We start from the raw sequence: 12,646 nt of genomic DNA, 5'->3' as shown, positions 1-12,646 counted from the left end.
AAAAAACTTTTATCTGGCCCTGACCCGTTTGGCTCAGTGGATAGAGCGTCGGCCTGCAGACTGAAGGGTCCCAGGTTTGATTCCGGTCAAGGGCATGGACCTTGGTTGCGGGCACATACCCAGTAGGGAGTGTGCAGGAAGCAGCTGATCGATGTTTCTGACTCTCTATCCCTCTCCCTTCCTCTCTGAAAAAAATTAATAAAATATATTTTTAAAAAACACACACAAAAAAACTTTTATCTGGCCCTGGCAGGTTTTGCTCAGGGTTGCAGGTTCCATTCCCAGTCAAGATTAAGTACCTCAGTTGCAGGGTGGATCTCTGGCCCCACTCGGGGTGTATGCAGGAGGCAACCAATCAATCTGTCTTTCACACTCGATGTTTCTCTCCCCCCACAACCCCATCCCTCCCATCCACTCTCTCAAAAAAACAATAATAATAATGGAAAAAGTATTAAGTGAGGATTAAAAGAACAACAAAAACCTGTGTCTGCATTCAACAACTTGAAAAACAAAATCTCACAAATGTATGTTTAGTCAAAGAAAGTGAATACATTTTGTATGATTTTATTTATATAAAAGCTAAAACAGGAAAATTAAAGAATATTCTTTAAAGGTGCATATAAAGGTGATACAACTGTGAAGAAAAGCAAGGAAATGATTATCATCGAAGGCAGGACAGCGATTTCCTCAGAGAGGCAGAGAGGATTTGGAAATAGAGCCTAAGGAGGACTTTACCGAGTTGGTAATGCTGCACGTTGGAACCAAGTGGTGTTAGTTATGCTGTATGTACTTCTCTCGATGTCTATTACATTAAAACAATAAAGAAAGAGGCTGGGAGATCCCGTAGAAGCACAGACTCTAGAACTGACATGAGAGAAGGTTCAAGGTGCGATTTGAGTTTTTAGTAAACAGGTGATAGAAAAGGTGACTGACACTTTACTTTGGATGAGAATAAAAAATGACCTGAGAAGATGAAAGAGCCAAGGACAAAACTTTTGTAAAACAAAAACACTAAAGGGAGAGTAAAATAGTCAAGGAAGGACTAAGGAAAATCCAATAATGTAGGAAAACTAGGAAAAAGGGAAGGTAAGAGTGTAGTCTGTCAGTATCAATTATCAGGTCAGGTGAAGACAGAAAAGAGGGCACTGGATTTGGCAACTAAGATGTCATTGGTCTTAAAGCAAAACTGTAAGTCAAAAGGGGAAATAATGTCTTACCTCAAGGAGAAAGTCTATTTTCTCTTTATTAGGTCTAAGAAATAGCTGGTTAAATTGAACACTAATTGGTCTACCTTCCAATATATCACGGACTGTGTTACAGGCACAGACTTTAAAACAGATTTCATCTAGAGCTTCATTTCTGTAGAATACAAAAGTAGATCCACTAATATTTTTAAATGAAAAAAGGTATATATTACAAAACTAAATTCACAAGAATGAGCCATTTATTCTTGAGAGTTAAGATTTTAGGTTATGCAGGCACACTAGTAAATACCCAAGTCAGGGGGGAAAGCATAACAGAAAAGTTTTGAATTTATGAAGGGACAAGTTAGTTACAGATTAGGTAATAGAATCGAATTCTGCTATGTATAATCTTTTCTCCCAAGCACTTTTTAATAGAACATTTAAGGGTTCCTCTGACTATGTTAATTTCCATATACTAACAAATGTGGAAGTATTGTCACAGACTTATAGGTAATTTGGAGGTTTCAGATTTTCTAAACCTGAAATGCACACTTGCTCTTTTATTCAAAAATCAAAAAGTAATTCTTGGATTTACTTACTTACCCCTGTTGAGCTTTCTGAAAGAGTTCTCTTAGTACTGACTGTCGGAACTGGACAGGTAAACCGAAGGTTAAGTTATCTTCAATGAAAATCTTTATTACCTCCTAGAACGCAGACATAAAATTGCATCCATTTCAAAAATCATGGCAAAGTTTCTTTACTTTTAAAGTCTCCCCCCGCAAAAAAAAAAAATAAAGCCTTTCCCCCCAAAATATTAAATTTATAAATAAATTTTTAAAATAAGTCTTTCTATAATACAAATACACATTGAAGAAAAATCATAAATGTTACACTTATTTATTTATGAATGAAAATTTGTTTAAGAGTTATTTGAGCCAACTGACAACACCTGCTGGGGAATAAGATCTCAGATGCTCCTTCCCTCATGGTTTTTAAATGAAAAATCATGGACCAAAAATGAAAGGTGAGAAAAGAATCCATTAGTAAGAGGCAGTGCCGCTACATTATCAGAAGTTTTAAAAAATTCTTCTCATTCACTTTAAACACAAATTAATACAAAAACTTTTAAAAATAATTATTAATTTAAAATAATTCAGCTGGAAAAATACATGCCAAAATACTATCCTAATAAATTAGTTTAAAATTAGTGAATTACAGAAAATACCCACATTGTTACATACAGACTTTTTCAGCTCTTTATCAAACAATGGAAGAGGAGAGAAAGAAGGGGTGACAGTGTGAGGAGATGGGGAAGATTTTAGAAACAGTTAACGCTGATCAACTGTTATCCCAAAAGTATTGACAAAAGTGGTTTCAAAACTATAGGGCAACCACTGTTTCACCTCCATAGTCAAACATGAGCAAGGGAGGGTTACACAGAGCAAAATAGCCCTTGCCACGGGGGAGGAGACTCATTTGTTACAGTTGTTCAACAACTGCTTGATCAGCACAAAACAAACACAAGATAGTTCATATAGAGAATCCTATTCAAGTAGTAAAAGGTGAAATATGATTTCTAACTAGAGTGATAAATAACTAAAGTGATAAATTTCAGTTACAACAAAATCACAATTTCCCCTTCCTAGCTACCCAATTATACTACTTTCTGATTTACACATTTTGGCACTTTGTTATATTCACAGTAACTTGTACCTATCTATTGAGTAATATTTGTAAGGTCTTATTTGCACAGGTAGCTTCTTAAAGATTCTCTACCTTAACCATAATTAATCCCCACCCTCCATAAGCCTTACTAGGGATATACAATTGAAAGACCTCCAGTCTTTAATAAATGCACCTGCATCTATAATTCATCCTGAAGAAAGTTTAATTTTCTTCCCTAGGTTAAAGCAGAACTATTTTTTTTTAAAGGGCCAGAGGGAGGGAAAGAAAGTATTAGCCCCTTTTTTCTTCTATTTTCTTGGGGGGGGGGGGAATAATTTTAGTTGAGAAGAGCGAACTAAAAAGTTGGACTAAAGCACATTTGGAGACATAAAACTAAAGGTATGCTATAGCCATTTCATTTCATGATTCCTGTTTTGGATTAAACAACATGAAGGCACTGTTCACCTTCGAGAATAAAGGCTTTCCAATAGAAGATTTTAAAGTACCAATTCTAATTCCCAGTGATTTTCATTACAAAACTAAATATATATACCCACAGGGGTCGGGGGGGTGGGGGCGGAGAATAAAAAATCTCAACAGACTACTTTAAGCCCTTTGCATGAGTAAAATTAAAATAATGACCAGGCTCGTTGGCAAAGTGGGTTCTGCAACATACCATCCAAACTGCCTTGCTCACTTTCTCCTCCAGTCTTAATATTTGCAGTGGCTACAGTAAGGCTAGGCTACAAGGTTATACTTTCAAATCAGACACAAAACTTTAGTCTCCATATAGAGGGTATTTGCTAAATGAAATAAGTCAGAGAAAGACAAATACCATATGATTTCACTTATATGTGGCATCTAAAAAACAAAATAAATGAGCAAGACAGAAGCAAACTCATAGATACAGAGGACACTTCAGCCTGCTTTCCTCCGGTAAGACATTTTCTAGGCACCAGGCATACAAATGGTAGCCAGATGGGAGGGGGACTAGGTGACAAAGGTGAAGGGATTAAGAAGTACAGACAGACTGTTATAAAAGTTATGGGATGTAAAGTACAGCTTAAGGAATATACTCAATAATATTCTAATAACTATACATGGTGTCAGGTGGGTGCAAGATTTACTGGGGGAATCACTTTGTAGGTTATATAAATGTATAACCGCTTTGCTGTACAGCTGAAATGAATACAATACTGAATGTCAACTGTAATTGAAAAATTTTTAAAAACTTTAGGCTACATAACACTAAAAGTTCTCTACCTGTAATTAAAAAAGTTAAAAGTTCTGCATATAAAGTTTCATACAGAATTCACTTAAAATGGGCAAACTGTATAACTTCAAGAGAGGATAATATCAATAGTCAGTATCTATATAGTGCTTTGCCTCAGAGTCTATAAGCAGTAACTTCTCACTTAATTCCCACAAGAAGCCTATAAAATTGGATAATTACTACCACTATTTTATAGGCCAATCTCACAGTTTGACTTGCCACAAATCACACAAATAGTAAATGATAGTGCCAGGATTCAAATTCAGTTCTATCTAGCTTCCAAAATTTTTCAACTACGCTAATGCAACTCCATCGTTCAGACTTACCTGATAGTTGCCAGATCTCAAACAAATATGGACTTGACTATATGGAGTTAACTGTTGAGATGTAATATCAGAAGAAGGTACGAGAACATCACATGCTTGACAATAGCCAGCTAGCCGCTTCTCATCTATGGTACAATGAAGAGATAATGAACCTATCTGTAAAGTAAGAGGTATATATCATTATCCATCAATGTAATAGAAACAATAGTCTAACACCCACTTAGTGCATCTGAACAATACAAGAAAATGCTAAAGAAAAATTCGGGGCTGGAGGAAACATAAAAAATATAAAGGTTAAAAGTTTAGAACAGGGGTCAGAAAAATGATTGCTCATGGGCCAAATCAAGCCTGCAGCCTATTTTGTATAACCCTTGAGCTAAGAATGATTCTTTGGGTCTTAAAGGGAAAAAAAAAAACAACAAATGAGAATATGCAACAAATACTGTGTAAGGTGCACAAAAGCTAAAATACCTACTATGTGGCCCTTTACAAAAAAGTATGCTGACTCCTGGTTTAGAGTTTTCAGGCCAACATATAGGTAGACATTATCACTCTAGGTATGAAAATTAAGAATCTGATTAACAGCCCTAACCGGTGTGGCTCAGTGGATAGAGCGTTGGCCTGCGGACTTAAGGGTCCCAGGTTCGATTCCGGTCAAGGGCATGTACCTTGGTTGCAGGTACATCCCCAGTGGGGGGTGTGCAGGAGGCAGCTGATTGATGTTTCTAGCTCTCTATCCCTCTTCCTTTCTCTCTGTAAAAAATCAATAAAATATATTAAAAAAAAAAAAAGAATCTGATTAACAGAGTAAACGTTGTTAGAAACTTAAAACATTTAAAAATTCATATGCCAAAACCGGTTTGGCTCAGTGGATAGAGCGTCAGCCTGCGGACTGAAAGGTCCCAGGTTCGATTCCGGTCAAGGGCATGTAACTTGGTTGCAGGCACATCCCCAGTAGGAGGTGTGCAAGAGGCAGCTGATCGATGTTTCTCTCTCATCGATGTTTCTGACTATCTATCACTCTTCCTTCCTCTCTGTAAAAAATCAATAAAATATATTTAAAAAAAAAAAAAAAGAATTCAACATCAAATAAAATTTAAAAAAAAAAATTCATAATACTTGGCAGAAATTTACAGAACAGAAAAAGCTCACTCTTCACTCAACTAGAAAGAATAAGAATGCTTCTACCAAAACAGAAAAATTGTTTTAAAGACATTTTTTTTAATTTAAAGCTTTAAATTACTCTCCCTAAATACCGTAAAATTAGAAATTTGATGAGTGCCCCAGGCAAAGTAAAATGGGGATTCCCAATGAGTCCAGATTAGAATTAACATAGATCTCTGGTGAATTTAAATGTTTTCTCTGGTAAGGAAAGGAGACTGAATTGCGACATTTTCTAAGCACCAGGCATACAAAAAGTTATACACTTCAAATTTCAGTTGTCTGAACCATAAAAAGAAAAATGCAAATGATAAAACACTTGAAAAAGTTTATCCTTATTAAGAACTAAGAAAAGGCAAAATTTTTAAAGATACTATATTCCACTCATCAAATTAGCAATTTTAAAAAGAAACCTCACTGCTGATTAGAGTACTCTCAGAGAAAGGTATCTGGCAAAGCAATTTGGTTTACAGCCTATAAAAAATCAGTGGGCCCGGAGTGGCCCAATTGGTTGAGTGTCCTCCTGTGCACTAAATGGTTGTCGGATTGATTCCGGGTCGGGGCACATACCCAGGCTTTGGGTTCCATCCCCAGTTGGGGCACTTACAGAAGGCAACCAATCAGTGTTTCTTTCTTTCTTTCTCTCTCTCTCTCTCTCTCTCTCTCTCTCCCCCACTCTCCCCTTTCCTCTCTCTAAGCATGTCCTTGGGTGAGGATTGGGAAAAATAAAGTAACCACTGGAAGTGGCAATTCTACCTGCAAGAATTTAACTTGAAAGCATCTAAAATCCAAAGAAAAATTTATGCTTGGAGATATAAAATTGCTGCTTTGTAATAAATAAAACCAGTAAACAACTGAAATGCCCTAACATCAGGGAAATGAAGCAAATCACAGGATAGAATACATTTTAAATGTCTATTCAAAGATTTAAGCAAGACACAAAGTAGTATATACAGAATAAGCTTAATTGTATAAAAACATACAGAAAGAATAAAAACCAGAAGAAAATAAGCTAAAATGACAACAGGGGTTACTTCCAGTCAGTAGTGGTATAGATTTTAACAACTGCTTTCAGTATTTTTTTTAACTTGGCAGAGTTACTACTACAATAAACACCGTTTATCAAAAAAAATTAAAGCCAAAAAATGTACAATATTGTGAAGGATTGAATATTATGTGTCGGGTATGACCGTATTTACCTCTGCAATTAGTTCTTTGGTTCTAAAAAATTTTTCTCTGGCATTTTCATAGACAGCTGAATTTGTAGAGCCTTGCTGGAAGTATGCTGCACCCAAATCATAACACACCTAAAATGGTAATGAACACCAATTTGCTTAATTTTTCACATACTTAAAAGTTGACAAAATCCAAAATTATCTTTATCTCAGCAAAACAGGCACATCCATAAGAAAACATTTCAACAAGAAGTGAATTAATGACCTTCATCACAAGCAACAGAAACCAGCTCTGATGAAGCAGAAGACAGATTTACCGGTAAGATTTCAGGAGGCCTACAGAATTACTGATAAGGTCAAAACATCAGGCTTGAAAAACAAAGGGGCAAGGGAGGCAAGCAGTCAGGACAAGAAGCACACTGGTCTAATGAGATACCATTGCAGCAGCTACCTCAACACTAGACTCCACAGCTCCTGTCAGCCTTAGCCACCAGTGCTAGAAACACTGAAAGCAGAACTACATACGCCCTTGCTAGCACTGACCCTGGAAACTAGATTTTACTATCACAGTTGTTGCTCCACATCATCACAATGGACTCTGTCATCCCCCTTCACTGACTTCCCAGCTCTGATGCAGTCTACATTAAATGGATGTGTCTGTCACACCTACGTGACATGCTTGCCCCCAGGCAGGGTAAGGCTAGAGAAAGCTAGCTTTTGGAATTTTCAGCTCCATTACTAGAAGCAAGCTCTGCCTCCTCCCACCAAATTTCAGATGGTAGAGAGTTCTTCTAAAATAGAAGAGGGGAAGAGATATTGGGGAATCACTCCAAAAGTGTGAGGAGGGGGCCCCGCTGGTGTGGCTCAGTGGTTGAGCATCGACCTATAAACCAGGAGGTCACCGTTCGATTCCCTATCAGAGCACATGTCCGGGTTGCAGGCTCAGTCCCAGTGGGGGCGTGCAGGAGGCAACCCATCAATGTTTCTTTCTCACACTGATGTTTCTCTCTCTCTAAAATCAATAAAAGTATGTTAAAAATAACAATGTAAGTAAATAAGGCCTACTTTTTTTAAAAAAAAAAGTCTAAAAAAGAACTAAGAAAACGCAAAATTTTTGAAGATACTATAAAAAATCAGTGGGCCCGGAGTGGCTCAGTTGGTTGAGTGTCCTCCTGTGCACTAAACGGTTGTCGGTTTGATTCCCGGTCGGGGCACATACCCAGGCTTTGGGTTCCATCCCCAGTTGAGGCACTTACAGAAGGCAACCAATCAGTGTTTCTCTCTCTCTCTCTCTCTCTCTCTCTCTCTCTACCCCCCACTCTCCCCTTTCCTCTCTCTAAGCATGTCCTTGGGTGAGGATTGGGAAAAATAAATTAACCTATACTCATAGGTTGATACTCAACCACTGAGCCACTTTGCCCAGCCAAAGTGGCTCAGTGGTTGAGTATCAACCTATGAACCAGAAGGTCACAGTTCGAGTCATGGTTCGATTCTCGATCAGGGCATATGCCCAGGTTGCAGGCTCAATCCCCAGTAAGAGGCGTACAGGAGTCAACCAATTGATGATTGTCTCTCATCAATGTTTTTCTTTCTCCCTCTCCTTTCCTCTCTAAAATCAATAAAAATACACATATTTTCAAAAGCCCTAGCCAGTTTGCCTCAGCACACAGAGCATCAGCCAGCAGACTGGAGGGTGCCAGGTTCGATGCTGGTACCCCAGTTGCAGGCTCAATCCCTGGCCTTAGTGCCTGGTTGTGGCGCATGCAGGAGGCAACAAATCAATATGTCTCTCTCACACTGATGTTTCTCTCTCTCTGTCTCTCCCCACCCCGCCACTCTCTCTAAAAAGTCAATGGAAAAATATCCTTGGGTGAGAATTAACAACAACAACAAAATAATAAATGGGATGATCCCATAAGATTTCCAAAAATGTGGCATGCACTAATGAAATACTGAAATAAATACCTGACACTGCATCTCCTCGGTTTTGATTTTCAATCCAGCTGTAGAGCTCTCGGTTTCTCCATTTACCATGCCTGGCTCCATGGCCAATAAATCTAATGTTCTCATCGTATGGACATAAAGATCCTTGTTCAGTTTAAGGGCTGCCTCTAGTACCAAAATAGAATCAGAAGCTTGTTCTTTTAGCTATAAAAATTCAATAAACAAATTATTAAAATAGAAAAATGGCAGCAATGGACTATATTAATCAAAATACATTTACAGGATACTTAGTAGCTTAGTGTACTAAGCTATTAAAAAAATTTTAACTCAACAGAAATGCAATTAAATTTGTTGAAATAGTTACCTTAAAGTTTTAAAAAATTTTTGTAGATGCTAAATACAGAATTACAGAGATCATTTTTAAATTATGGCAACTCCCACATTTCTACTTTTATATTACTAGATCAATTAAAAAATATTTGTTGGCCAAAACCGGTTTGGCTCAGTGGATAGAGCGTCGGCCTGTGGACTGAAAGGTCCCAGGTTCGATTCCGGTCAAGGGCACGTAACTTGGTTGCGGGCACATCCCCAGTAGGGGGTGTGCAAGAGGCAGCTGATCGATGTTTCTCTCTCATCGATGTTTCTAACTCTCTATCCCTCTTCCTTCCTCTCTGTAAAAAATCAATAAAATATATTTAAAATATATATATATATATTTGTTGTATTTTTCTAACCTCAAAAATAACTTAAAAATATAAGTAATGTTTATCGTAAAATTTTTAGAGTATATAAAGATGTCGTATCTGCTAAAGTATTATGAAATATTCGACAACAGAAGCACTCTATCATTAACATTGAAAATCTGTACCAGTTACCCTATTAGCGAGCTGTGCTCAAACAGTGAAAACCTAAACGTCACTGCACCTAGACCTTGCCTCCTCTCACATACCTGAGGTTAGGAGAAGCATCTAAATATGCTCTAAATGTCCCAGAATGTTAATGTATAACTGATGCCAACACTCACCACTTTCAAAATATTCTCTGTTAGCTCTTTCTCCTGTTGCATCTGATTCATACTAAAAGAGAAATAATTGGGGAGTATCAAATGTTACTCAAAGAACTGAAAATTCAAAACTTAAAAGCATCATCCTTGAAAACAAGATTTTAATAAAAATGTTTTCATGCTATTTCTTTTCATGCTTAAAAAAACAAAAACTCAATTAAAATGTTCATTTACCATTATTTTCTCATATGCTTCACATTAAAAAAAACAAATACATCAATTAAAGAATAAAACTTATTGGCAGCAAAAGCTTATTTATTTCAAGCTAGAAACTATGCTCTCTAGTTCCAAATTTTAATAAGCTGCCACCTGGGATTTAAGAATTAGGCTTAAAATTACAGATATGGCCCTAACTGGTTTGGCTCTGTGGATAGAGCGTTGGCCTGCGGACTGAAAAGTCCCAGGTTCGATTCCGGTCAAGGGCATGTACCTTGGTTGTGGGCACATCCCCAGTAGGGGGTGTGCAGGAGGCAGCTGATCGATGTTTCTCTCTCATTGATGTTTCTAACTCTCTATCCCTCTCCCTTCCTCTCTGTAAAAAATCACTAAAATATATATATATTTTTAAAAATTACAGATATGATCAAACTTTTGTAGTAACTCTTGCACTCTAAAATAATATTTACATATATTAAAATAGTTCCCCCCATAAAAACAAATATATCTTCAAGTAAACTTAATTAAATGAAAAAAATCTTAGTATTTTGAAGGTCAGCTAATACTTAAGATGAAAGGCACAATTCACAACGCACTCTCCTCTTTCAGAGCTCTCTACGCTAAATATCCAGAACACTACATGATTCACTCTCTAACTCCTCCAACTTCAGCTTCTGAGGAAGGCCTCCTGCCCTCCAATTTTCGCTCTACCACTTATGTAGAAGTTATTAAAAATTTGCAAAATTTTTTTAATCTGATAAAAAAATTTCCAAGTAAGGATTATATGAAAAAAGTGCCAGGTAAGAGTCATATCTGCCAACTTACACACTTAATTGAGGAGGTCCAGGTTTTGCCTGTTTGATAGGAAAACTACTTTGAACGATTGTCCTAATTGCCCTGAAGAAAACACAGGAAGAAGAAAATTTAATACATTATAAATGTCACTTCAATTATTTTTTCAAGTATTCCTTAGAAGATTCATAGTATAAATTACCAGGAGTTTGAATTAACATAAAAACTTTCTAAATCATCCACAATTATTTTACATCAGAATGCTTTCTATCTATGCAGTCACAAGTTTTTTCCATTAGACTCATTTCCCAAGATCCTCTGAGAGAGCTGTGAAGTAAAAGGAACCCTTAAATGCACACACCTGAAAGCTAAGTGAAATTAAACGGAGGCTGCCCAAGACATTTTAGCTTTATAAAAAAAGTTACCATTATGCTCTCCATCCTGGGAGCACACCTGCACCTTCCCCTACCCCAGTGGTCGGCAAACTCCTTAGTCCACAGAGCCAAATATCAACAGGACAACAATTGCAATTTCTTTTGAGAGCCAAATTTTTTAAACTTAAACTTCTTTTAACGCCACTTCTTCAAAATAGACTCGCCCAGGCCGTGGTATTTTGTGTAAGAGCCACACTCAAGGGGCCAAAGAGCCGCATGTGGCTCGCGAGCTGCAGTTTGCTGACCACTGCCCTACCCTTTCTTCGCCCCCCACCCCCCAAGGTATGCATCTCCTGAACTTTAAGGGTCCCTACAAGACTTGAAACCAAGGGAGCAATGGACAGCAGCAGCAGCTCGACCCGGGCTTACCCCGGGATCCTGTCTCCAAGGCCCCCTCTTCTGACTTCTCAGTGAGCCAAAGCAGCCGCACCTAGTTTCATTCTTTCCTGTAACATTTTTAAAGAAACAAAGCAATCCTGCATAGGCTCTCGCCTGTTGCTTCTATCCTAAGCCCTTTCTTGTTTCACTGTCCCAGCTTTAATAAACGTACTCTCAAAAAATATATTTTTTTACCATCTGTTGTAGAGAAGTATAGCCATGGCAGTGGTTGGAGGTAAAGTGGCCAGATCCATGTCCACGTGCTTTGTCCCGGGGGGAACTTTACTGACGCACAACAGTTCATTCAGCAGCATATTCAATACTGGAACAGACAAACTTAAAAGGAAGAAGCAAAGGTACATGTCTGCATGTTGGCTGCATAAGAAGCACGGAATATACAATTGAGTATCTTCACTGCAAAGAATTACATTGTTAAAAGGACTAAATCTACAGGGCCATCTTATTAATTTGTCTCAACTTATATGAAAACATCCAATTTTAAGATTTGAAAATTTTGTATTTTGAAAACAATTTAAACATACAAAAGTAGACAGAATAATATAATGAATCCCCATGTCCTATCATTCAGTTCAACAATATCAACTGATGGCCCATCTTGTTTCATCTCTACTCTTACGCTCTCCCCTCCTTCCCATTTATTGTGAAGCAAATTTCCAATATTAAATTATTTCTTCCCTAAGTATTTCAGAATAGTGCTTCCAAAAAGTAACTCTTAACATATTTACAGTATTAATTGCACATCTAAAAATTTTTAAACTGCTTATTATCACCAAATATCCAATCGATGTTCAATTTTCCAACTATCCCATAAACACATTTTTTTACACATTGCTTTCTGTTGCTATGCCTCTTGAGTCTATTCATAGATAGGTTTCAGATTAAAGAATAAATTTTTTAAATTTTAATATGTTGCCCGGCCGGCGTGGCTGAGTGATGGAGCGTCTATCTATGAACCATGAAGTCATGGTTCGATTCCCCATCCAGGCACAGGCCTGGGTTGCAGGCTCAATCCCCAGTGTGGGGAGTGCAGAAGGCAGCCAATAGATGGTTCTCTCTCATCATTGATGTTTCTAT

General features: G+C 37.4%; 1 protein-coding gene across 1 annotated transcript in view; it reads right to left on the bottom strand.

Annotated features, from left to right (window-relative positions):
* INTS8 (integrator complex subunit 8) overlaps window positions 1–12,646 on the bottom strand; it is a 41,570-nt gene that overhangs the window by 24,778 nt on the left and 4,146 nt on the right. The window contains exons 3-10 of the mRNA XM_080646182.1: window positions 11,747–11,887; window positions 10,773–10,844; window positions 9,753–9,804; window positions 8,750–8,932; window positions 6,809–6,916; window positions 4,449–4,604; window positions 1,788–1,888; window positions 1,218–1,359 (exon numbers count right to left, since the gene is read on the bottom strand). Of these exons, the coding sequence (XP_080502308.1) occupies window positions 1,218–1,359; window positions 1,788–1,888; window positions 4,449–4,604; window positions 6,809–6,916; window positions 8,750–8,932; window positions 9,753–9,804; window positions 10,773–10,844; window positions 11,747–11,887 (955 nt within the window). The remainder of the gene's footprint in view (window positions 1–1,217; window positions 1,360–1,787; window positions 1,889–4,448; window positions 4,605–6,808; window positions 6,917–8,749; window positions 8,933–9,752; window positions 9,805–10,772; window positions 10,845–11,746; window positions 11,888–12,646) is intronic.

The sequence above is a fragment of the Plecotus auritus genome (genome assembly GCF_963455305.1).
Source record: "Plecotus auritus genome assembly, chromosome: 11".
NCBI classification, from domain to species: Eukaryota; Metazoa; Chordata; class Mammalia; order Chiroptera; family Vespertilionidae; genus Plecotus; species Plecotus auritus.
The sequence above is the reverse complement of the archived record's forward strand: the minus strand, read 5'-3'. Positions and strand labels throughout refer to the sequence as shown.